This window comes from Eleutherodactylus coqui, chromosome 12 (assembly GCF_035609145.1).
Source record: "Eleutherodactylus coqui strain aEleCoq1 chromosome 12, aEleCoq1.hap1, whole genome shotgun sequence".
NCBI classification, from domain to species: Eukaryota; Metazoa; Chordata; class Amphibia; order Anura; family Eleutherodactylidae; genus Eleutherodactylus; species Eleutherodactylus coqui.
This window is the reverse complement of record NC_089848.1, coordinates 127,496,185-127,518,510: the sequence shown is the minus strand read 5'-3', so window position 1 is coordinate 127,518,510 and position 22,326 is coordinate 127,496,185. Positions and strand designations below refer to the sequence as shown.

General features: G+C 43.6%; 1 protein-coding gene across 2 annotated transcripts in view; it reads left to right on the top strand.

Annotated features, from left to right (window-relative positions):
- Positions 1-22,326, top strand: part of NEBL (nebulette) — a 209,132-nt gene that overhangs the window by 97,387 nt on the left and 89,419 nt on the right. Inside the window, exons 1-4 of one of the 2 annotated variants that reach the window (XM_066585578.1) lie at positions 6,310-6,623; positions 7,223-7,492; positions 13,372-13,518; positions 15,320-15,428. Coding sequence is in view for 1 of the 2 variants with exons in the window: in XM_066585577.1 (XP_066441674.1) it covers positions 6,137-6,244 (108 nt within the window). In the remaining variant the exon portion in view is untranslated. Of the gene's footprint in view, positions 1-6,136; positions 6,245-6,309; positions 6,624-7,222; positions 7,493-13,371; positions 13,519-15,319; positions 15,429-22,326 lie in introns of those variants that run through there. The other variant, XM_066585577.1, reaches the window with a different exon arrangement.

Genomic DNA, 22,326 nt, shown 5'->3' with positions numbered 1-22,326 from the left:
TCTAACGAGCTGAGAAGAGTCAAATTTTGCAGAAAAGGATCAGATTTCTCCATCAGCGTCGCGCCGCCCCTATTCTTGGTTTGCATGCATACTGATTTCTCTTCTTCGCTGTAATCTTGTGCAGGCTTCGTAGCAAACCCATCCGGCGCGCCTCAACCCTCCTTACTAACTGCGTACTGCACATGCGCCTTGCCGATTGTTACTCCCACTGCGTCCGAGGTCAGATCACTGTGAAAGTGGCGATCATACAGGCGCATGCGCAGTACATAAGCAAGTTAGGGAGAGATGAGGTGTGCCAGTAGGGTCTTCTATGGTGCCAGTGCGGATTACAGCAGAGAAGAGAAATGTGTAGATATGCCAACCAAGATGAGGGGCGTGCGCGGCGCGAAGCTGAGGGATAAATCTGACTCGCTGCAACTCGCCTAAATACACTTCAAAACTCCAAAAGCAGATTGCGAAGATTCCGGGGAGTTCAAAACGAAATAGCAACAAGGAAATCTCATTAGCGACGCTGTTAAAGTGTTCTCGTAGATTGCATTGTAGAAACTTGATGACAGGTTCCCTTTAAATCCTGGCAGCGCCTTCTCTTGTCTGGCCTGCACCCTCAGACCATCTGCACACGAGCACCTTCTTCAGCCACCACCCTCTAGCCCTTGCACCTCATCCTGCCGAGCTCCGGTGACTGTAGGACCTGTGAAGGCGGACGAGCTCGCACCCATCTACTATGCCCTATGCACAGAGGATGCCTGTATTAACCACTTATGGGCAAACAGTGATTTGTGAGATTTCCTCCTGGAAGCCGGATCCTTGCCAGCGCAGATAACTGAGCTGAATCTGTCCGCGAAAGCATTTAGGAGATGGCATCCATGTTGCAGGGGTTATGGCGATTTCTCGAGATATGATTCTCATAAGAACTGTAACCGGACTTGGAACCCGCTTTACCTCAGTCATCTGTCGCAGGTTGACACGCTCAGAAGTGCTTCCGGGTTCCCTTTAATTCTGCCATAAGATGGATCTGATTGGCTAAGGAATTCCGTTTTCCTGCTCCCGTAATGGAAACCCCAATGTTGACCTGAACAAGTCTTTACCTGCTCAATGCTATCTGGTCTACAGAACGGCAAATCCGTGGCCCCCGCTGAGTCTGTAACGTGGTCTCCTGTTACTGGGTCCGTATGCGCAAAGTTTTAGGCCTGTTCAAATGTTGGTGCCAATTTGCTGCGTAAATTGACTTATGCTGCGGATATCAAATCAATTAGCGTGTCAAATTATTATTTCACAGTGGAATTCAGCTCTTCACACACGAGGGGATAATCTGCTCCATAATCTACATGTAATGCTGCGGGGTTTGACTGTTGCGGGTTTATAAATTGTTGCAATCTTCCTTTGCAACATGTATCCTTTCCCAACCAGGTGCCTGCCCCCCATATTCTATATTATGTGTCCTTACATACTCCCTGTCCAGCCTGTGCTAGTGATATCAGGCTGTCGAGGGTAGCGCTTTGTTAACACGAGGAATGGTAGCAGCCAGTTGTCAATTTATTTGTACGTTTCCAGGAGGAATAACAGAGGGATGGCACATTGATCTGAGACAGGATGTGCTAGAATTGTTATCTCATGGGGAATTAATTACGTATTAAGACACATGTTGGGGAGCTGGCTGCACCTCTTTAAGATGATGGAAATGAGTCAATGTATATTTGTGTCTGTATGATTTATTTTACGAAGGTTCTTATGGTTTTCTATAACTTTAGATATTTTATTATCTTCCTACATAATCTTACAGTATTTAATCAATGACGACCGTGCCAGTGACTGTCTGGGGAGGCACCTAATTAACAAAGGCAATGGTGACTTTCCGTTATTACGTTATTCAACCTTTTCCAGGAGGAATAACAGAGGAACAGCACAATGTTCTGAGAAAGAATGCTCAGTGATTGCTATTTATGCCAAATTAAGGATGCATTAAAACAGACGCATCCAGAGAGCTGACGGGTCCTCTTTAAGATGATTTTAATAGAAATTAGTCAACATATACACTTGGAGTTGTTGTTTTGTGCAAAACTCAGCATGCAGTTACATCTCAGGCAGAAGTACAAATGATTAGAGTTGTGGCTACATCTGATCGTCCAAAAGTATAAGCAGCTCCATCTGGGTCATTGTCCGCCATCCAGAGACAGGTAGCGCCGTCGTTACACCCTGTTGTCTGTCAGAACTATTCAGGCATTTGGCTGAAGGACGTTTGGTCTCACAGAGCCCATGACAATGTAGAGGCTGACTTACAGCAAAAGTGGAGTGATATGCCGTATGATACCATAAGGAACCTATATGACTCCATGCCTCCCATATCACATCTTTTATCAAGCTAGAGGCGATACAACAGGGTACTAGAGCCTCCATGCCCAACTGTATCACATCTTGTATCCAAGCTAGAGGTGGTACAACAGGGTACTAGAGCCTCCATGCCCGCCCATATCACATCTTGTATCCAAGCTAGAGGCGGTACAACAGGGTACTAGAGCCTCCATGCCTGCCTGTATCACATCTTGTATCCAAGCTAGAGGTGGTACAGCAGGGTACTAGAGCCTCTATGCCTGCCTGTATCACATCTTGTATCCAAGCTAGAGGCAGTACAACAGGGTACTAGAGCCTCCATGCCCACCTGTATCACATCTTGTATCCAAGCTGGAGGCGGTACAACAGGGTACTAGAGCCTCCATGCCCAACCGTATCACATATTGTTACCAAGCAAGAGGTGGTAGCACAGGGTACTAAAGCCTCCATGCCCGCCCGTATCACATCTTGTATCCAAGGTAGAGGCAGTACAACAGGGTACTAGAGCCTCCATGCCCACCTGTATCACATCTTGTATCCAAGCTAGAGGTGGTACAACAGGATACTAGAGCCTCCATGCCTCCTGTATCACATCTTGTATCCAAGCTAGAGGCGGTACAACAGGATACTAGAGCCTCCATGCCTGCCTGTATCACATCTTGTATCCAAGCTAGAGGTGGTACAACAGGATACTAGAGCCTCAATGCCCGCCCGTATCACATCTTTTATCCAAGCTAGAGGCGGTACAACAGGGTACTAGAGCCTCCATGCCCGCCAACAGCACATCTTGTATCCAAGCTAGAGGTGATACAACAGGGTACTAGAGCCTCCATGCCCACCCGTATCACATCTTGTATCCAAGCTAGAGGCAGTACAACAGGGCACTAGAGCCTCCATGCCTGCCTGTATCACATCTTGTATCCAAGCTAGAGGTGGTACAACAGGGTACTAGAGCCTCCATGCCTGCCTGTATCACATCTTGTATCCAAGCTAGAGGCGGTACAACAGGGTACTAGAGCCTCCCTACAAGGGGTCGGTTCTCCACAATAAATGATGCTTTTGCTCTGATATCTAATCCCTTCTATCAGTGTTACAATCACACAGAGGAGGAGTCATCACATCCGACAACTTCCAGGTGGGGGGGATTGGTTTTTGATGATGCCTACATGTGAAGCTATATTGAGCTGTGACAGAAGTCCGGTGTCACATTGTGGCTTTATGTAATTATTGGTGCAGGAATGAAGTCATCCTGACTCGCCCTTACACTGCAAGAATAGAAAAGGAAATCCCACCCTTCCTTTCTGGGGACTTTTTTTATAGGTTTTTCAGAATGTAAAATATATTATGTGAACGATTAAGAGACGTTTTCAGTCCTGAGCTCCTCCCTAAAGTCCAGTAATTTGTCTTTGTCATGTGATTAAAGTATTTCGATAACTCCTGGTGAAACTAGAAATGTTAGAGTTCATAAAAAATATTAAGTTATATTAAAAGGAGCCGTTAGAATTCCCGCGGTGCTCATTTATAGTTTGGGCTCACATGTGACGCTTTTTGGCATTTTTTTTTGCAATATCAAAGTCCCAGAAAACCCCTTTAACTCGCAACTTCATAGTCCTTTTCTGATACATTTGTTGCTAAATTACATTAAAGGGAACCTGTCAGCTAATGGTGCTGATAGGGCAGGTTACCGGCAGCCCGGGGAGGTATTTTTTATATTTACCCGCATCTCAGTGCCGGCGCTGTCACCTCAGGAAGGCGTTGCACAAATCAGGTAGTGGGCTGAAAACTCTGGGCTGTGTGTACGCATACCTATAGGCATCAATGGGAGTGTGCGCAAACAGCCTGGGGTTTTGAGTCCGATGCATGGTTCGTGCGCCAATGATTGGGTTGACAGGGTGAACATCAGGAGGTGGGTAAGTTTGAAAAATACCTCCCTGGGCTCCTGGGAATCTGCCCTAAGAGCACCATAATTTAGTTTATAGTGGGGACGAGGTGTGTTAAAAAAACAACAAACGCACATACTCACCCCTGCTACGTGCTGCTTCCCCGCTGCCGTTTTCGTTCTCTGTTTAGAGTGGCAGTAGTAATGTGGATTCTTCACTCATGTGACCACTGCAGCCAATAGAGGCGTCTTCCAATTTCCGCTTCTGGTGTCACTAACACCCCTCCCCTTCTCAATGGCATAGTTCACATAAATCATCTATATCACAGATAAACCAATATGTAACTTAGTATAGGAAGGGGAACACCTTGCTACATATCCACCACCTGGGACCTGGCAATCTGCTGTTTTAGGAGGCCGCAGCTCTTGGGTGAGCATCGTGGTCTGTTCTCGGCCCTCTGACTGAATGCTTATTACTCACATGGCATATATATAGCTCAATCCCATTCAAATGAATTAATACCGCAGTGAAGGTGCGGCAGCGCTACAGGATCAGCAGGGTCAGACCCCTAGCGTGCAAACATTGATGCATAATCCTGGGCCATCAATGGGACATCATGGAAAATCCCTTTAAAGCTCCCCATCTCTTCTCTCTAGTGACATATGTCTGATGTGCCATGTATAATTACCTGGAAGGAGAAGGGCTTACGCCTGATTATAGCGGTGACTCGCGCCCCTCATGACTGTTATGCTCGCCATGTTTTACTATATATGTACAAGTATTACGTATTCAGCATGCGTTCACAATGCACTTGCTGCTTCACATGAGCTTCATCAAAGCGCAGCTCATCCAAGGATGAATTTGACCTCCTGCCGTGATGCCTTTTCATATTCATGGTGGCACAACTTGCTGTATATTATTATTTGGCCCAAAAAGAAGTCATTTTTTTCTCCTATAATTTTAGTGTAAAGTGTAAAAACCCATCACCATGGTTATAGTAAATTCTTAAACTTTGTGTTCGTTGTCTACTTTTTACCTGTACTTTACAATTTATGTACAGAATCAGGGGCTGGCTGGCACATTTTAGCCTTAGGGCTTTTACCCACCAGCCTTTTTTTAACGCTGCGATATCGCCGTGTTTTGTTTTTTTTTTTACTGCTAATGTCACTGGGACTTTCCAATGTTAAAATCGCATCATACAAAATTTGCAGCGTTAAAAAACACTAGTGGGTCAAAGCCCTTAGGGAAAAGCACACCTCACTGGCCCATGAGTGGAGGCCCATCCCAAAGGTGGAAGCACGTTATGGATGGCTGCAGAAAGCCAAACTATGCCGACCCGCTGTGGCCAGTAGCCGCACAACTTATTGACAATATTCTCAGTGTATGGCCATTGTGGGTGAACGTAATTTGGGTGCACAGCCGGCACAACATGCGTTTATACCTTTAGTGTATTTATCTATTTAACACAAATACGGCACCATAACTATAATGAGTGTATACAGCAACAAAGTACATGCCTTAAATACAGTACAAGAACCAAGATCATAACATAAATACAGCCCAGAACCAAGCTCATAGCATAAATATAGTACCAGAACCAACCTTGGTACATAAATACTGTACTAGAACCAGGCTCAAAACATAACCTGTATACAGGCCATAACCAAGCTCAGTACATAAATACAGCACCAGAACCAAGCTCAGTACATAAATACAGCACCAGAACCAAGCCATGTGTGCGATTTACAATCCCCCAAACTCCTTAAAAAGTGGAGTAGGTTTGTAGATGCATGCCATTATGTACTTTTGCATTCGGTTCATGTTTTGGCGATGACCAGATAATGTTTTACTGGATAGACTTTGCGTAGTGAATCAATTTCTGTGCAGTTAATAATTTATAGCTGATAGATATATTTCTTTTGTAGGTAAAATATAAGAGAGACTTTGAAGAAAGTAAAGGCCGAGGCTTCAGCATTGTCACCGACACACCGGAGCTACAGAGACTCAAGAAAACCCAAGAGCAGATCAGTAACGTATGTCCGGGCCTTGTTCCTCTAGTATGTGGGGGCTGCAGCAGTGCGGGGGGGGGGGGGGGGGATGTGTCTGTAGGGCTGGTATGTGACGAGACGGTAAATTAACTTGTATGACTGCGTGTCAGGTTCAGATGTAGTGTGTGTGTCTGTATGTATGTATGTATGTATTGTAGGTTGATGTCATATACTATATATTCATATGTAACAAATAGTGGCCTCCCTGACATTGTCGACATTCGTGGTGCCCCACCCCCTCCCCTATGGAAATGATAATGATGGCCATAACGATTTTACTCAGCTTTTTCAGGAGGGCAGATGATAAATGATGCATGACTACTATTTTCTGGGATCCTGAAAGAAGAAGAAAACTCAAGAACAGGTGACTTTTTTTTTTAATCCCTCCCATCAGACTGGGGTGATGTATACAGATACCCTGATGTGTGCACTGACCCTGTATACTACGGTGACATACCAACCTTTGTGCTACTTGGCTCATGCACCCTGCAGATTACTGCTCTGTACAAGTTGTAATATAGTGGGACAAGCGTTGGGTGGCCCTGTGTTCTCAGGCTCGCTGGACTGTCGGGCTGACTACCATTTAAGAGGTTGTCAAGTTGTAAACTATTGATTGTCTAGATTTAGGATCAGTGAGGGTCCAGCACCCAGGATCCTCACAGATCAGTTATTTGCCAGGTGGGTGTGCTCATGCACTAATCTGATTTTTTTGATGCAGTGGCCAGGCTTGGTATTACAGGCAAAGTTCTCTTTCACGTCAATTAGAACGTTGCCTATAATACCAAACTTGGCCACTGCAGTGGGAACGGAGCTGCCTGCTTCCTGCAGAAATCAGTTCAGTTTATAAGCACATTGGCCCAGAAAAGAGCTGATTGTGGGGGTCTCAAGCGGTAAACACAACCTGATCTACTACTGATGATCTGTGCTGCAGATAGGTCACTAATAGTTTATAACTGGACTCAGAACTATCGCTGTGGGTTAGTGCGAGTCCTTTCTCCTTAACAGGCCTACGTGTTGCATAAAAGTCAAGTCCAGGCTCGAGACACACTGAATCAGACGATGGTCAACTGAGAAGAAGAGGCCCGTTGTACGGGGCGCAGCGGAGGTTCCAGGAGAAAGCTACATATCCACAACCTTTCGGTTATTTAAAACAGCAAAGACCGTTCTTAACAAGAGAAGTTGCGTTGCCCGTTTTCTTGGGGTGTTTCGATGAGGACGGGAACAGAGGGGACGGTAAGAGTTGTAAAGCTTTATACAAAGTCTGTCTAACCAAAGTAGCCATTGCACGGAAATGTCCTTGTCCCTTACAGTGGCGAGCGATCTGTAGGACTCGGCACCACAGACACTGCAAAGTGCTGCTGCGGGGAGAGGCTCCCTGACGTCACGCTCATCTTCACACACGCCTTCCTCCTTTACACACCCAAAACTTCACATCCACGCGCTTCCCTGTTCCTGCACCTTCTTAAAGACACAGAACCCTAAAATGTCTATGCCTAAAATATATACAATCGGTGTCGTCAAAATTGTACTGACCCATAAAATAGTTCTGTCATTTTTGCCCAGAATGTATGGAATAGTTTTTTCCATTTCTCTCCACTTAGAAGTTCTTAAAATGTTTTCAGTACATTGTTTGGTACATTAAATAGCGCCGCTGAAAAATACAACTCGTCCCGCAAAAAAACCCTCAGACAGCGACGTTAATGGATAAATGGGGGCTTCTTGTTTTTTGTGGGATGAGTTGTATTTTTCAATGGCAATATTTAGTAACATTTTTTATTTTACCATCAACATAGTTGTGTGAGGGCTCATTTTTGTGGTTTCTGTTCCACTTTGGAGTTCATGTGACTTTTTGATTGCTTTTGTCACATTTTTTAGTGGAGACAGGAGGTGACCAAAAAAATTCTGTCAAAAAATCTTAAACTCATTATTTTTTAAATTTTTAAAAAATTTTTAGCCCCCATAATGGACTTGAGCTTGTGATAGTTTGAGCGCTCATAAAGTATAATGCAATACCAGAGTATTGCATTTATGTTACATTTTGAAAGGCAGTTTATCAGGATGTGCCACAGGTACACCTTGATGGATATTCTTTAATGGCAGCTCTGGGGGCCCCAGCCTGACAATGAGCAGCAGCCCATGATCTTATCACGGGGGGGGGGGGGGGGGGGTCTGTTGAGGAACCCCAAACACCATTCAGGGCATTTAAATGCCAGAATTTAAAGTGTTAACAGCCACAATTAGTGTAAGCTCGGATCACATCTGTTGTGGGCGGGTGTCTACTGTCAAACACAGCCAGCACCCACCTTGTATGGAGCGAGATTGGCTCCTGATCCCACTCCCCCACAAACTCGGCATGCCCCAGACATTAATGTATGCCCCGAGGCGTCAAGGTTAGAAATGTAAAAACTGATGAAATGTGCACACACACACAGAGTAAAGTCGGTCCCTCTCCGGTGTGAACACGGCCTTGTAGAGATGCTGCAGATTCTGCGTAAACCTCAGTAATATGGACTGGCCCCATCAGACCCATCTCATCCCGGCCACTTGCTTGTCATGTATCGTGAGTTGTGGACTTTCGCAGTCCGTACATTACATGAGAACATAAAACCTTCTGCTCGTCTTCCTAACAACTCAGAACTTTGACAACTTTGCATTTTTTCTCACCGTTTTTGTAATCTAAGCCAATTTATCCGCAGTACGAGGCGCTGAAAGCTATTTCTGACTCCATATGCTGAGTATTAAAAATGCATCCTCACATCTAATGGCAAAGCAAAACACTTTTCTGAAATCCATCCTGCAAACATATTTCCCAAGATTCTCTATTCTTAGAAGATCTTTTTTCACTGCTGACAGAAAGAAACTTGCCGTAAGGTTAAAGCCTCGCTGATGCCCAGCCGGGGAGCCATCAGGACTCATTCAGGGGAAAATTGGAGCAGTTGGTCTTCACAACCAGACGGGTTACGACTTCCGTCCTCCAAGGAACTAATGAGAAATGAGAGCTGAAGTCTGATTGGTTCCTGCGGGCGTTAGTTTTGATAAACCAATGTCCATTATTGTCCCAGCTCACCAGCCGCGATGAGGGATCAGGACCGGAGTAACGTCATGGCATCAGCCCATATGATCCTCACTCCGGCGCATGCTTTATGACACTTCAGCGCTAGACACCAATGGGAACACTTCTCTGCCTGTTTACGGACTGATTGGTTCTCTGGGAGGTAGGCATCCCTGCCAGCCAATCAACTATGTGTATATTTAGTCTGGCTCCTCTTCACAAAGGACGTCAGTTATACTCTTTGTCGGAAGGTGTTTCTGGTCTGTTGGTGGCTTCCGGTCCTGACTTGTGTCTCTTGAAAGCTAAGTCTGCTGGTTATTTTCTCACATATCTGGGTTGTTTGATTTTCTTTTTTCCTCTTCACTTGTGATTTATTTTGCATTGAGTGTCATCTAATCGTTGCCAATATTCTAGGCAAAGACAGAGTCATCCCAAGTTCCTAATGTGGGGTTGTCCTTATCAGGGAGAGTGCTCTGCTCTTACTGTGTTTCCCTCAAAATAAGACCCTGCCTTATATAAATTTTTGCCCCAAAAGAGGTGCTATATCTTATTTTCGGGGGATGCAGGCTCGGTCCCTATACCTCACTCTGCTCTCTAGAGCACCAATTCGCTTCTTGCAATTCTCGGCCGCCCATAGAAGATCACTTCCTGGTTACGGGATTCATAAACCCCGCCTCCATGAAGCGATGGTTCTGATTTGGTTCATCGAGCTCTGCATTGATTGGCTGAGCAGCGCTCGAGAACCAATGTGATCGCTGTGATTGGTTTATTAAATGCTGAATTAATTGGCTGAGTCGAAGAACCAATCACAGCCATCGCATTGTGGAGGCGGGATTTATGAATTGGCTGAGTTGCAGCATTGATTGTCCAATTCACAAATCCCACCTCCACAACGCGATGTCTGTGATTGGCCCTTTGACCGCTGCTTAGCCGATCAATGCAGCACACGATGAACGAATCACAACCTTCTCATTGGTTCATTGAGTGCTACATTGATTGGTTCTCGAGTGTTGCTCAGCCAATCAGAGCCTCACTTCCTGGAGGGGGGGTTTATGAATCCCATAACCAGGAAGTGATCTTCTGTGGGTGGCCAAGGAATGCAAGAAGCGCGTTGGAGCTCCGGACAGCAGCGGGAGGGACCTGGACCAATCCTGTTAGGTAAAGTATTCTTTTTTTTTTTTAATGTAATGCAGCTAGGGCTTATTTTCGGGGTAGGGCTTATATTTCGAGCAACGTAAGAAATAGAAAAAAAGATTTCCACCTCACTCATAGTTTTCAGCTCTCAAACGTCTGTTTGCAGGAATACTCACATGCCTCTTCAGCCACCCAATCATAGTGTCAGTCGTTATAAGAAATCAAATTAACGGGAACAAGAGGTATCTTGTGAAAAGTATTCCGCTTTATTTCTTTGTGCTCATATTACAGGATAACTCGGAGAACACGTTTCTGTTCCCACAGAACCTTGTATTTCAAGCCTCCCTGAAAATAAAAAAAAAATCAGAGTAGAGCTTATTTTCAGAGTAGGTCTTATTTTCACAAAAATGGGGTAGGTAGTATCACCTCGGATCAGAGGGCTTAGGGTTAGGTTGCCTGTTTTGTGTCTCCTTTGTATATTTTGTGTTATCCTCGTTAATAGAGTGCGTATATTCGTCCCTTTAGGGTGCAACCAATATGGTCCGGATCGAACATAACAATTGTGATTCAAATTTGTAGAACAGTTACTGTAACAAGGGGAATCCTCTTTATTTAGAAGAAACACTGTTTCTACACTAACCTAGAAGGGGTTCTTTACTGTAAGAGTGGTGATGGCGAACCCACTAAAAAAGGTTCTTAAAGGGGTTGTCCATTTGTAAACTATTAGAGATGAGCGAGTATACTCGCTAAGGCTAACTACTCGAGTGAGTAGTGCCTTAGTCGAGTATCTGCCCGCTCAGCTCTAAAGATTTGGCTGCCGGCGCAGGTAACAGGTGAGTTGCGGGAGTGAGCAGTGGGGAGAGAGGGAGAGAGAGATCTCCCCGCTTTCCCCCGCCGCTCCCCGCCCCCCCCGCCGCCGGCAGCCGAATCTTTAGAGACGAGCGGGCAGATACTCGACTAAGGCACTACTCGCTCGAGTAGTTAGCCTTAGCGAGTATACTCGCTCATCTCTATAAACTATCCTTACGATAGGTCATCAATAGTAGATCAGCAGAGACCTGACGCCCAGGACCCCACCCAAACAGTTCGCCAGGCCTCTGCGCTTGTGTAATTAAAGCTGGTTGGCAGATAGGCTGTTTGGGACTCTGTATGTATAGTCCTGGGGGTTTACCTTAGCCAGGTAGGTTCTCTGCAGATATTGACAGAAGTACTCATGGGAATAGGGATCCAGACGGGCAACTTGATGAGGAGGCACTGATGTTGTTCTTTCACATCTTAAATTAATTTTAATGCACAACATAAATGCGTGTAACACATATACACACACAGGGAAATAGAGAGGTTTTTCATGAACTGAAATCGCATTCACCCCTTTTAATGAGCCCTTAGAGTTTTTACATTTTTTTCAAGGCATGGATACATCCACAAGTTAGATTGGTGCAGCCTTCCAAACTCTTGTGTGAAGCTGTAATGGAAAAGACTTGAGGTGCAAATGATGATGATGGAACTTATTTCCCACATGTGGCCCACATATGGTTATCCTCATGATCGTACCCAGTGTTCACCAAAACGTCTGATGTGCATTACGGGAGATAAGGAACACTTGAAACATTTGGATATACAGTCTTGGAGGAGTCAACGTCTTATGGTCCTAAGTGCCAAGCTGATATAGGCTGACCACCGTGCCTCATTATTAGTGGTGATCTGTACCCTCTGGGTGCCTAGAGCAACAAGGGGAACTTCGCTGAGCAGCTTGATCCAATAACGGTCATGAAGCTTATTACTTGGCAAACAGTACAGTTTCAGGATTTCACACTAATATTTCCATGGTGCCAGTAAATGGATGTGTGTTGTTTTTTTCACATCGGCGCTAGAGATTTTTCTTTCCTGCTGCACTACGGGAACTGGAAATGGGATCCCCTGGATGAACGGATCCATCTCATAACAGAACCAAACTGTGCCGAACTGACCCCACTGACTATAATGAAGTCTGTGCAGTTGCTGCTCCTGGCCGCCATTTTTACTGGACGAAAAAGTCTTTCGTGGACAACTTTTTCATCTGGCATTTGATGCTGGATCTGCGCCGGAGCCTCAGATACAGATGTGAATACAGCCTAAGGCTCTTTCCACACCACATTTTCTTGTTTCTATTAACGACTTTCCAATACAGTCGTTTTTATTTTTTACCTTTTCATTTTTTCCTCTACTTTTCTTTCCATTATAGTTAATAAATGACGGAATCGAATGGAAAGATTTCTGTTAGATTCCATTTTTGATGCGTTTCATGGATTTTAGAATGAATTTGGGCAGAAGGTTAGAAATACGAAAGAATAAAAAAACGGATGTAAAAAGAAGCAAATGGAAACAAATTGAAAGACCTGTTTTTTTTTTTTCTAATGGATCCGTCTACCAAATCAGTTAAAAAATGAGAACTGTGGCTTCTGTTTGTTTCCGTTTGAATTCTGCTTTGCTATCTGTTTACCAAAGACGGATCCGGTAAAAAGGGAAATAAAAACACTGACGTGATTGAGGCGTAATACGCAAATAAAGATGACTGCCCTCCTACTGATCACCCCCCTTCAGGCCACGGGTTGTACCTCTCCTAACCGGCCCCGCACAGTGTATGTATCTGACATGAACATATGAAAGAATGATTGGCAGCACTATGGCACCAAAAATACATCAATTAACACCGATCCACAATCCAAACTCCCTTTTTTCCCCATATTTGTCTTGCTTCCAGGGAAAAATTAAAATAAGAAAAAACCTTAATTTAAATAAAATGAATGTAGATGAAGAAGGGCTGTTTATTTAATGATGTGTCGTAAATATCGGGGAACATTTGAACACTTTTTTGACTGATTCACTGTAAAAAAAAAAAAAAAGTTAAAAAAACTGATTTCCTGCTGAATCTACAAAAACCCAGGGTGACACGGGCCCAGCAGAGAAGGTCTTGGGAAGAACAGATGACCTCCAATCAAACCGAAGGCTACACATAGTCAATGTCAATGTAGCCTGGTCAGAAACTGCAGTCCGTATGGAAAGGTCTGGCCTTCTTCAATGGCTTCAACAGGTAAATGGTAAATATTCTGAAATAATCTACCGCGATTTGGCAACTCCAAATTCACCACAAAATGCCACTTTTACCGACTCCTGCTTTTCAAAATGATTTCCCCCTTCATGACAGCCGTCTTTAGTACTTAGTAGAGCACCTATAGCTGTTATGATCTGCTGTAGATGTGATGCATAGCTTCTGACAGCATTCCTGAGGAATCTTAGCCTGTTCCTCGTGGACAATGAACTCCGGCTCACTAATATTTTTGGGTTTGTGTGCTGTGGCTGCTGCCTTCAGATCTTGCCAAAAAATTTCAAGGGGTTCAAATCTAGCTGTGGTGACCACTCCAGAACCTTCCAGGACTTCTTCTGAAACAACGCCTTGGTGGACTTCAAGGTATGCTTGCTGGGCCAGCGTCAGCACTTGGCAAGTTTGGGGCAGGCGCCAGGACTCGCTGATATTGGGGTGCCCACTCATCTATATGCATTCCTTAGTGAGTAAGTATATGGCCGTTTTCTGTGATTGTTGCCAGAAAAGACCCAAGTTAGAGGATTGAGGATACTAGGGGAACGTAATGAAGGTGGGTATATTATTTTATTGCTGGGTCACAGTGAGGCCTATAAGTTACTCAAGGGGCACAGCGGGCCTATAAATGACTATGTTGGCACAGCAGGGCCTTACTAGTTACTTCGGATATAGAGGGACCTTATTAATGATTTAGAAAGCCTAGCTGGGCCTATAAATTACTAAGGCGGCACAGCAGGGCCTTACTAATAACTCTGAGTACAGAGGGACCTTATTAATGACTCACGAGCTCACGTAAACCTGCAGTTGTCCCTCAATACTTGGGATCATTGTCCTGTTGGAAGGTCCAATTATGCCCAAGATTCAGCTTTCCCTTAGAAGGCATGACATTTTCTCCTATGATTTTCTGATACTTGATTGAGTCTATCTTGCCCTTTTACGTGCTGCAGATTTTCAATGGTAAAGAAAGAAAAATAGCTCCAGAGCTTAACCGATTTGCAAGTATATGCAATGAAATGTCAGTCTACAGACCCCACATCAGTCCAGATATTTGACACACTTGATATAACTAATGAAGCCCTTGATTACTTGCATCAGGTGTGTTTGAGACAACACTCAACTGGAAATGTGTACTCTTATGAGGGATTCTATTCAGGGGTTAAATAATTCTGAGACTGCAGTAGTCAGTAAAAGTATCATTTTGTGGGGAATTTGGAGACACATTTATTTTATATTAGTTGTGTTAAGTTATTTAAATTGTTGTTGTTTTTTTGCAAACAGATGAAAATGTGTAAATTTGGCAATTAAACTTAATTTATAATGCAACTGTTGATATTTAGCTGTGGCCACAGGGAGCTCTATCTATCTGCTATACAAAGAACTGCCTCTCCCATGCTGCACAGGCTTGTCTTAAGTCTCACCCATGCTTATGTAGATAATGGTAAATAACAGTTCAAGAAAATCTGTGCAGAAAACAGATCGCTGTATAGAAGCCATTATGCTGGGGGGGGGGGGGGGGGGGGGGTATGATGCAGGAAACAGAACAGGTTGGATGATAATTGAGTGTTTATCAGGATCTATTTCAATCTGAAATCTCTCCTGCCACCGATGCAGAATTTCTTGGTCTTTGACAGTAATGATGAAAGCTACACTGTAACAAGCCGTACCGGATGTCTTAGCATCTCAGGATTTAGAAAGACAATTCTTTCTCTCTTCTAGAAACAGAATTACCGGTTCCAACATCCAGTATCACGGTCTTTGTTACATCCCCTTCTTCTTCATCTTCTTGTTCCAGAAGAGACATCAGAAAGCAGCTTTAAGTGGAGGACTGAAAGGAAATAATTGTCCTGTTCCTCCCGTGATATGGCCAAACTCAAAAAGGGACACCTGGCAAGGTTTATGAGGTAAGGAAATGAGATCTACTTGAGAAAATAAGACGATGGTTTCCAGGGGAATGTTGCTGTTGAAAGCAAACTCTCATGAGCTAAATGGGCCTATTGTACTGGGAATGTCCTTTATGCAGTCCTGGTTGCTCTGTTGAATTTTAAGATGCGGTGTCTTATTTTCACAATCTGGCAAACTGTGGATTTGAAAGGCTTCAATTGTGTCATTTGCACTTTGCATGTTTCTCTTGTTGCAGTGATGGATAAAATAGGAATGACAGAAGGTAACAGCGTGCCAAAGTGCCATCATTACAATCACAATGATGACACTTTACTTCAAGGCCATTTAGCACTCGTCTTAAAGTATACTCATCATCTCTACACCCTATAGTATAAAGAGCAGATGCCGTGAACTTCATGAACCAATCATTAGCCATACAATTATAAGATTGAGCCAGAACCCTGCCTTGCTCTGACATCTACGTGAATGCTCAATAATGCCACTCATTTACGTGGTACTATATGGCGCCCGTTCCAATAAATAAGTGACACGTGTCTATATCAAGTCTGTCAGAGTGGCAGGAGTGTAGGGGCTCTGTACTTTGGCTCAATACACTATGCTACCAAAAGTAATTGGACCTCTGAGCAAGAATCTCAAGTAGTATTTATTTCCATATGTTAATACTTAGTGGGGCTGCTTTAGCCCTAATGACATCAGATACTCTCTGTTGTATACTTTCTACTAACGTCTGATTCACTTCAGCTGGTATTTCCCTCCAATCATCCTACAAACTTACGTCAGGTTCTAGCAAAGAAGATGGACGCGGTTCATATAAGCTGACCTGACGTTCTAGTTCATCCCAAAGATAGGGTTCAGACTCTATACAGGCCAGTCCAATCATGGAACATCCATATCCTCAAACCAACATAAAACAGTGTTGGATTTGAAACAAGGCCGACCATTCCCAGAGTATTACCACATTGCCTGCAGCACATTATTGTCTAGAATGTCCGGGTCACCTCTGTGTTCAAGGTTCTTGTCAGTTCAGCCAACGGACTGTGACCATGCCACGTAAAACATTCCCCGACTATAACAGAACCTCCTCCGTACTTAACTGTTGGCACAAGATAGGCAAAAGGCGTTTCCACGCATCCTCCACACTCAAATATGGCCATGTGATGTGAAGATGGAGTAGCAGGATTCTTCACTTCATAGAACGTTCTTCTATTGCTCAACTGTCCACCAATGACGCTCCGTACACCACTGTAGAAGAGCCGATGCATCTTCTTTTAGAGAACTCGCAAGATGTTTGTAGGATGAATGGAGGGAAATACCAGCTGAAGAGTATTAGATGTTAGAAGAAAGAATGTTATGGAGAGTATCTGATCTCATTAGGGCCAAAGGAACTCCACCAATTATTAACACATGGAGATAAATACTACTTTTGATTCTTTCTCAGATGTCAATTACTTTTGGTAGGATAGCGCATGTCATATGGTCAGGGGTTGTACAGATGGGACCTCTGCTTCATTGCTTCTCACATTGTGCTTTTTCTGCACCAACAGTGCCTGCCCCAGAGTAATGACTCAGGCTGTGGCTAGGAACCATGTTCAACCATGTCCACTTTGGGCAATCTCTACTTGTTAGCAAGGTCGATTGACTATAAGCTGATGGATCACAAGTTACCTCTGTGCTGGGACCTCCAGTGTTTAGCTTTAAAGAGGACATGTCATGTCCTCGTGTTATTGGGGCCGACTGCATAGTTTTACAGCCGTAGCCCTGCTGACTTCCACAATATGTTACCTTTGCTTGTGCTCACTACTTTTTTCCCATACAGACTGTCCTTATATTCAACTGTAATAGAAAAATAAGCGCTCCATGGTGCAGAACAGTGAGGGTGTACAAAGGGTGATAGGAAGAGAAGTAACATTAATATCTAGTAGCGTCTGCCTGTCAAAACAGCAGCAGCCACCCCAAACTGCAAAGCTGAGCCTCCGTAAATAGTGCGTTGAACATGAGAGAAAAGAGAGCGCGCTGGGCAGGAGATTTGGTTCTTCTTAGAAAGACTTATTCGAAGCGCGTTTCAGTCAGAATGCCCCCTTCCTCAGGCCACATGCACAAGAACTGTACAGTTCTCTTATATGTGGCTCCCATCACAGTGAAGATGTCAAGTAGATGGTCCCCATCGCTAACTGTCAATGAGTGACGTCAGACTTAATTGACAGTGAGCAGTGAGGACCATCCATTTCTCAGTTTCAGGAGCCAAATTGAAGAAGAGCCTGTAGGGTAAAATGAGGGGGGAGTATGAAAGAAAAACTTGCATTGTTGAAATCGGGGTCTCTAGCTGTAAAGCTATACAAGTGGCTCTGCTGACATGAGGAAATGACCGTTCTTTAATCTGTGAGAGAATACAGCAGTTAGGTGTTTAATTCCCCTATAGCACCTCCACAGGGCAAATGAAGCATGACACATACAAGCTAGCGGGTTGTAGAACAGAATAAAGCCTCTGGAACAAGAGACACCCTTTGCAACTTTTCTTCATTTTTGCCAAGAGATCAAGATTTGGAACAGAGGACCCCCCTCTATTACAGAGTTTGTACTAAGACTGCAAGATATCCCCTATCCATAGGATAGGGAATGATTAGCTGATTGGTGGGGGTCTTACTGCTGAAAACCTCACTAATCTGCAAAATGGAACTCCTGTGTCAAGTTTTGCCTGTCACTTTTTGAGGTCGCTTCTCCAGCCGCAGTGACATCATTATGAAGGGTGCGCTGGCTGAGTATGTGCAGTCAATGCTGCATTCATTTCAATGGCGCTGATGGAAATACCTAAGCGGGTGCCACACGGCTATCTCTGTAGTTCCATTGAAACTGAATGGGGCGCTTGTGCTATATGCGCTGCATTCAATCTCCTCCTCACTGCGGGAGGTGCAATAACCCTACAGTGAAGAAGACAGGGGGCACAGAACTCCTGATCTCAAGATCAGCAGGGGTCTCGGCAGGGAAGCCCCCACCAGTCAGCAAGTTATCCCCTAACCTATGAATATCCTATGGATAGGAGTTAACTTGCAATCTTAGTACAACCCTTTAAGTCAAAATGCCCTAATAGGTTATATGAAAATTAGTTTTTTCTAAACTAGACAACCGCTATAAAAAGGCTGTCCGCGTTTGGACAACTCCTCTTACAATACTCTATTACATATCTTTGAGTTAATAGAAGGGAGAGGGTTTCCATTCATATAACCCGAAGGCTACGAAGAGGGTCATTTACCTTGGAGGACCCCACACATTTGTCTAGAACATTGATTTGAATGGCAACTGTGTCATTCTTCAGTTTTCCTGTGGTGGCGCTGTTGGCTTTCCCTATTGCTGGAGACTCCAAAGCGCACAATCGTTTTAAAGTGGAAGCAATAAATAGTTTCAAAGCCGAATGCCAAGATTCTGTGTCCTAACCGTCGGGAATGACTTTTCCTGGACTGAATCCTCTCGCACATTTCAGTGTGATAAAACAGTCAGACGAGGTATTCGCAGATATTGCGGCCTGCGCCCAGTGCGATCTGAGAACAGGTTTCCCTCAGGCTGCTCAGGTATATTTAGCAGAGTGTATATTGGTTTTGAATACTTTCCAATCAGCCTGGAGAAATGTATGTATCCCTGAATTATTAAAGGCGCACTAACAGGCCTGCCGTTGTCCCGCTGTCCGCACGCTCGGCGTCTTTACTGTATACTTTACAACTCATTTAAAAACAATGTTTCTTTTTATTGCAATGGAAAATGTAACCTCCGGCTGAAATATATTAACCCCTTAAGGTCATGGACTTATTTTTTCATTTCATTTTTTTTTCTTCCCACTTTCAAGAATCCTTACTTTTATTTCACAATCAACATAGCTGTCTGGGGGCTTGAATGTCTCAGCGGCACTATTTAATGTACCCTATAATGCCTTGAAAAAACTTTTAAAATTTATAAGTGAAAAAAACCCCCAAAAAACACAATTCCGCCATCTTCGTAAGTAATTGTTTTGACTGCGTCATCACTGCAGCAATAATGACATATTTTTTTTTTTACTGCTACTACTTAAAAAAAAAAACATTCTTTGTAAAAAAAAAAGTTATTTTCTGCCGCCATCTTCTTACCTTTGTATTTTTCCATCTACGTAGTTGAGTGAGGATTACTTTTTGGAGGGGCGTCCTGTAGTATCTGTGTGATTGACATTGCCTTAATTGCAGCACAGTACCGACGACTTCCGTTCTCTGGATTGCTGGGGGTCCCAGTGATCAGACCTTCACCAATCGGCAAGCTATTCCCTGTGGATACGGGACACTGTAACTTAAGGTATATTTGTGGGACAACTCCTTTAACCCCTTGACTGGCACGCCCGGAAATTTTCCGGGACGAGCTCCCCTGCCGATAGTGCTATAGCTTGGAAATCTTCCAGGCTATATCACTATGTATCACTATGGAAGCTGCAGAGCACAATGCCACAAGCTGTGACAGTGTGCTCTGCCTGCACAGACCCACAGAGAACAAAGCAAGGGCTTTGAACAACAGAAGCAGAAGATATTGCCGATCTGCCGGCAATCTCCTGCTTTGTTTACAGGTTGCCATAGAGACCATCGGCTTGTCATAAGCGAGCCGATGGTCTCTGTGACAGGGAGAGCTGGTGCTTGGCTGTCAGAGGACAGCCAGTCATCAGCTCTTACAGCAGAGATCAGAGAAAACCTCTGATCTCTGCTGTGTTAACCCTTTACATGCTGCAGTCTATGTGACTACAGTATGTAAAGGGCTGTCACTATCGGACCCCCAGAAAGTGATCAGGGGGTCCTGATGGGTCCCTGTGGAAGTCCCCTAAAGGGACAAAAATAAAAAAAAAGTTAAAAAACAAACAAAAGTAAAAAAATTATAAAAAAATAAATAAAATAAAAACACTTGTCTCCCTTTACTTTGTAAAAAATTAAAAATAAAATCACACATGTGGTATCCATGCGTCGTAATGACCCAGAGAAGGACGTTGGTACATTATTTAACCCCTTAATGTCATGGCCCCTTTTTTCCCCATTTGTTTTTCCTCCCCCCATTTAAAAAATCATCACTCCTTTATTTATCCACCGACGTCGCTGTATGAGGGCTCGTTGTTTTTTGCAGGACGAGTTGTAGTTTTCAATGGTGCTATTTAAAGTACCATATAATGTACTGAAAAACGTTTACAAAATTCTGGAGTAAGTGGAGTAAAATTTTTTAAAAAATGACATTCCGCCATCTTTCAGTGCGTCTTGTTTCTACGGCGCACAAACTGCAACAAAAATGACCTGATAACTTTATTCAATGGGTCAGTACGATTGCTACGATACCAAACTTGTATAGTTTTTGTTTTTTTTGCTGTAGTACCTGTATTTTTTTCAAAGACATTTAATTTTTAAAAATTATTTTCTGCTGCATCTTCTGCGCGCAATAACTTTGTTATTTTTCCATTGACGTAGTTAAGTGAGGGCTCATTTTTTGCGGGATGTCCTGTATTTTACGTTCGTACTAGTTTAGAATACATACGACTTTTTGTTCGCTTTTTATTGCATTTTTTCTGGGAAAGAGGGTGACTGAAAAAGTGCATTTGTGGCGTTCTTTATTTTTTTTTCAGACTATGTTCACTGTGCGGCGTAAATAATGCACTACTTTGATAGATCGGACTTTTATGGACGCGGCGATACCAAATTTGTATTTTTCTTTTAGGATTTAGATTTTTTTATTATAGATATGGCAAAAGGAGGGTGATTTAAACTTTTATTCCTTTTTTTTTTTTTTAAAGTGTGTAAAAGTCATGAAAAAGAAAAATAACTATTACAGTTTGGTATTGGCATAATCGTACTGGCCTGTAGAATTACTTTAAAATAAAATTAATACGGCTCTTGGAATGTGGCGACACAAAAGCAAACCTTAAAAAAAATGGAAACCCGCCACTCAAGGGGTTAAAAGACACAAACCTCTAAATATATTAGGAACAATTTGGGTAAGTTGCAACAACAGTTTTCCCACGACTTGTATACGAGTCTCACGCAAGACTTGATATGGCACAACCCAAAGCTGCCGTGTAGCCTAAAGGAAATGTACCTGTTTTTGACTAAATCTCGTCATTTAATCGGTGATTGGGTTACTCACATTTATTAATTGATGCTATAAAATGTATCAAATTCTCTATAAAGCGGTGACGGCTATATGCTCCAACTCACCAGCCAACAGTTATTTATGCCTCGCTCCTAAATCCCAGCAACGTGACATGAAGCCCGGACCATTACTTCTCTCTTGGCAATGTTTGTCTCCAGCTCTCATTATGCATCGTACCTGCTGACATGGAATGACCTCCATGTTGAGCGCTTCAAATTGGTTACAGTCGCTGTTTAGATTAAGGCTGCTGTAGGCAATCAAAAACCCAGCAGGCTTCACAATGGGACAAGTGCTGATTCCACTATGGAACCGGCGTGCCAGCTGAGGAGAAGTCAACGCACATATTTATAGAGAGGTTATTAATTCAGGAGGTTATTTTACACCGATGGGTCATTGCTCTTGCAGTGGGGTCGAAAACTGATTTGTAAGGTTTTGCAACAGTTATAAATAAGGTTCCACTTTGGCCGTAGAGTAGATGGGATGACACTTGTCGGCTTAGGACTAAAGCATCATAGAAAAGATTACAATATTATTGAGTTCTATTTGCATTGGGCAGTTTTTGGTCCCGTTACACCACCGGCTGGGTGCTTAACAGCAAAACTCGGCTTCACCGTTACCAGTCACCTTTCCTGGATACTAAGAGACGTGTGGCTCCCAGGACTCAGATACCCCCAGGACTTCCAGTAGGTTCCTAACAATCGGACCATTGCAAGAATAGATATGAAGAATGTATCGACGCAATGGAAATACAAATGCAAC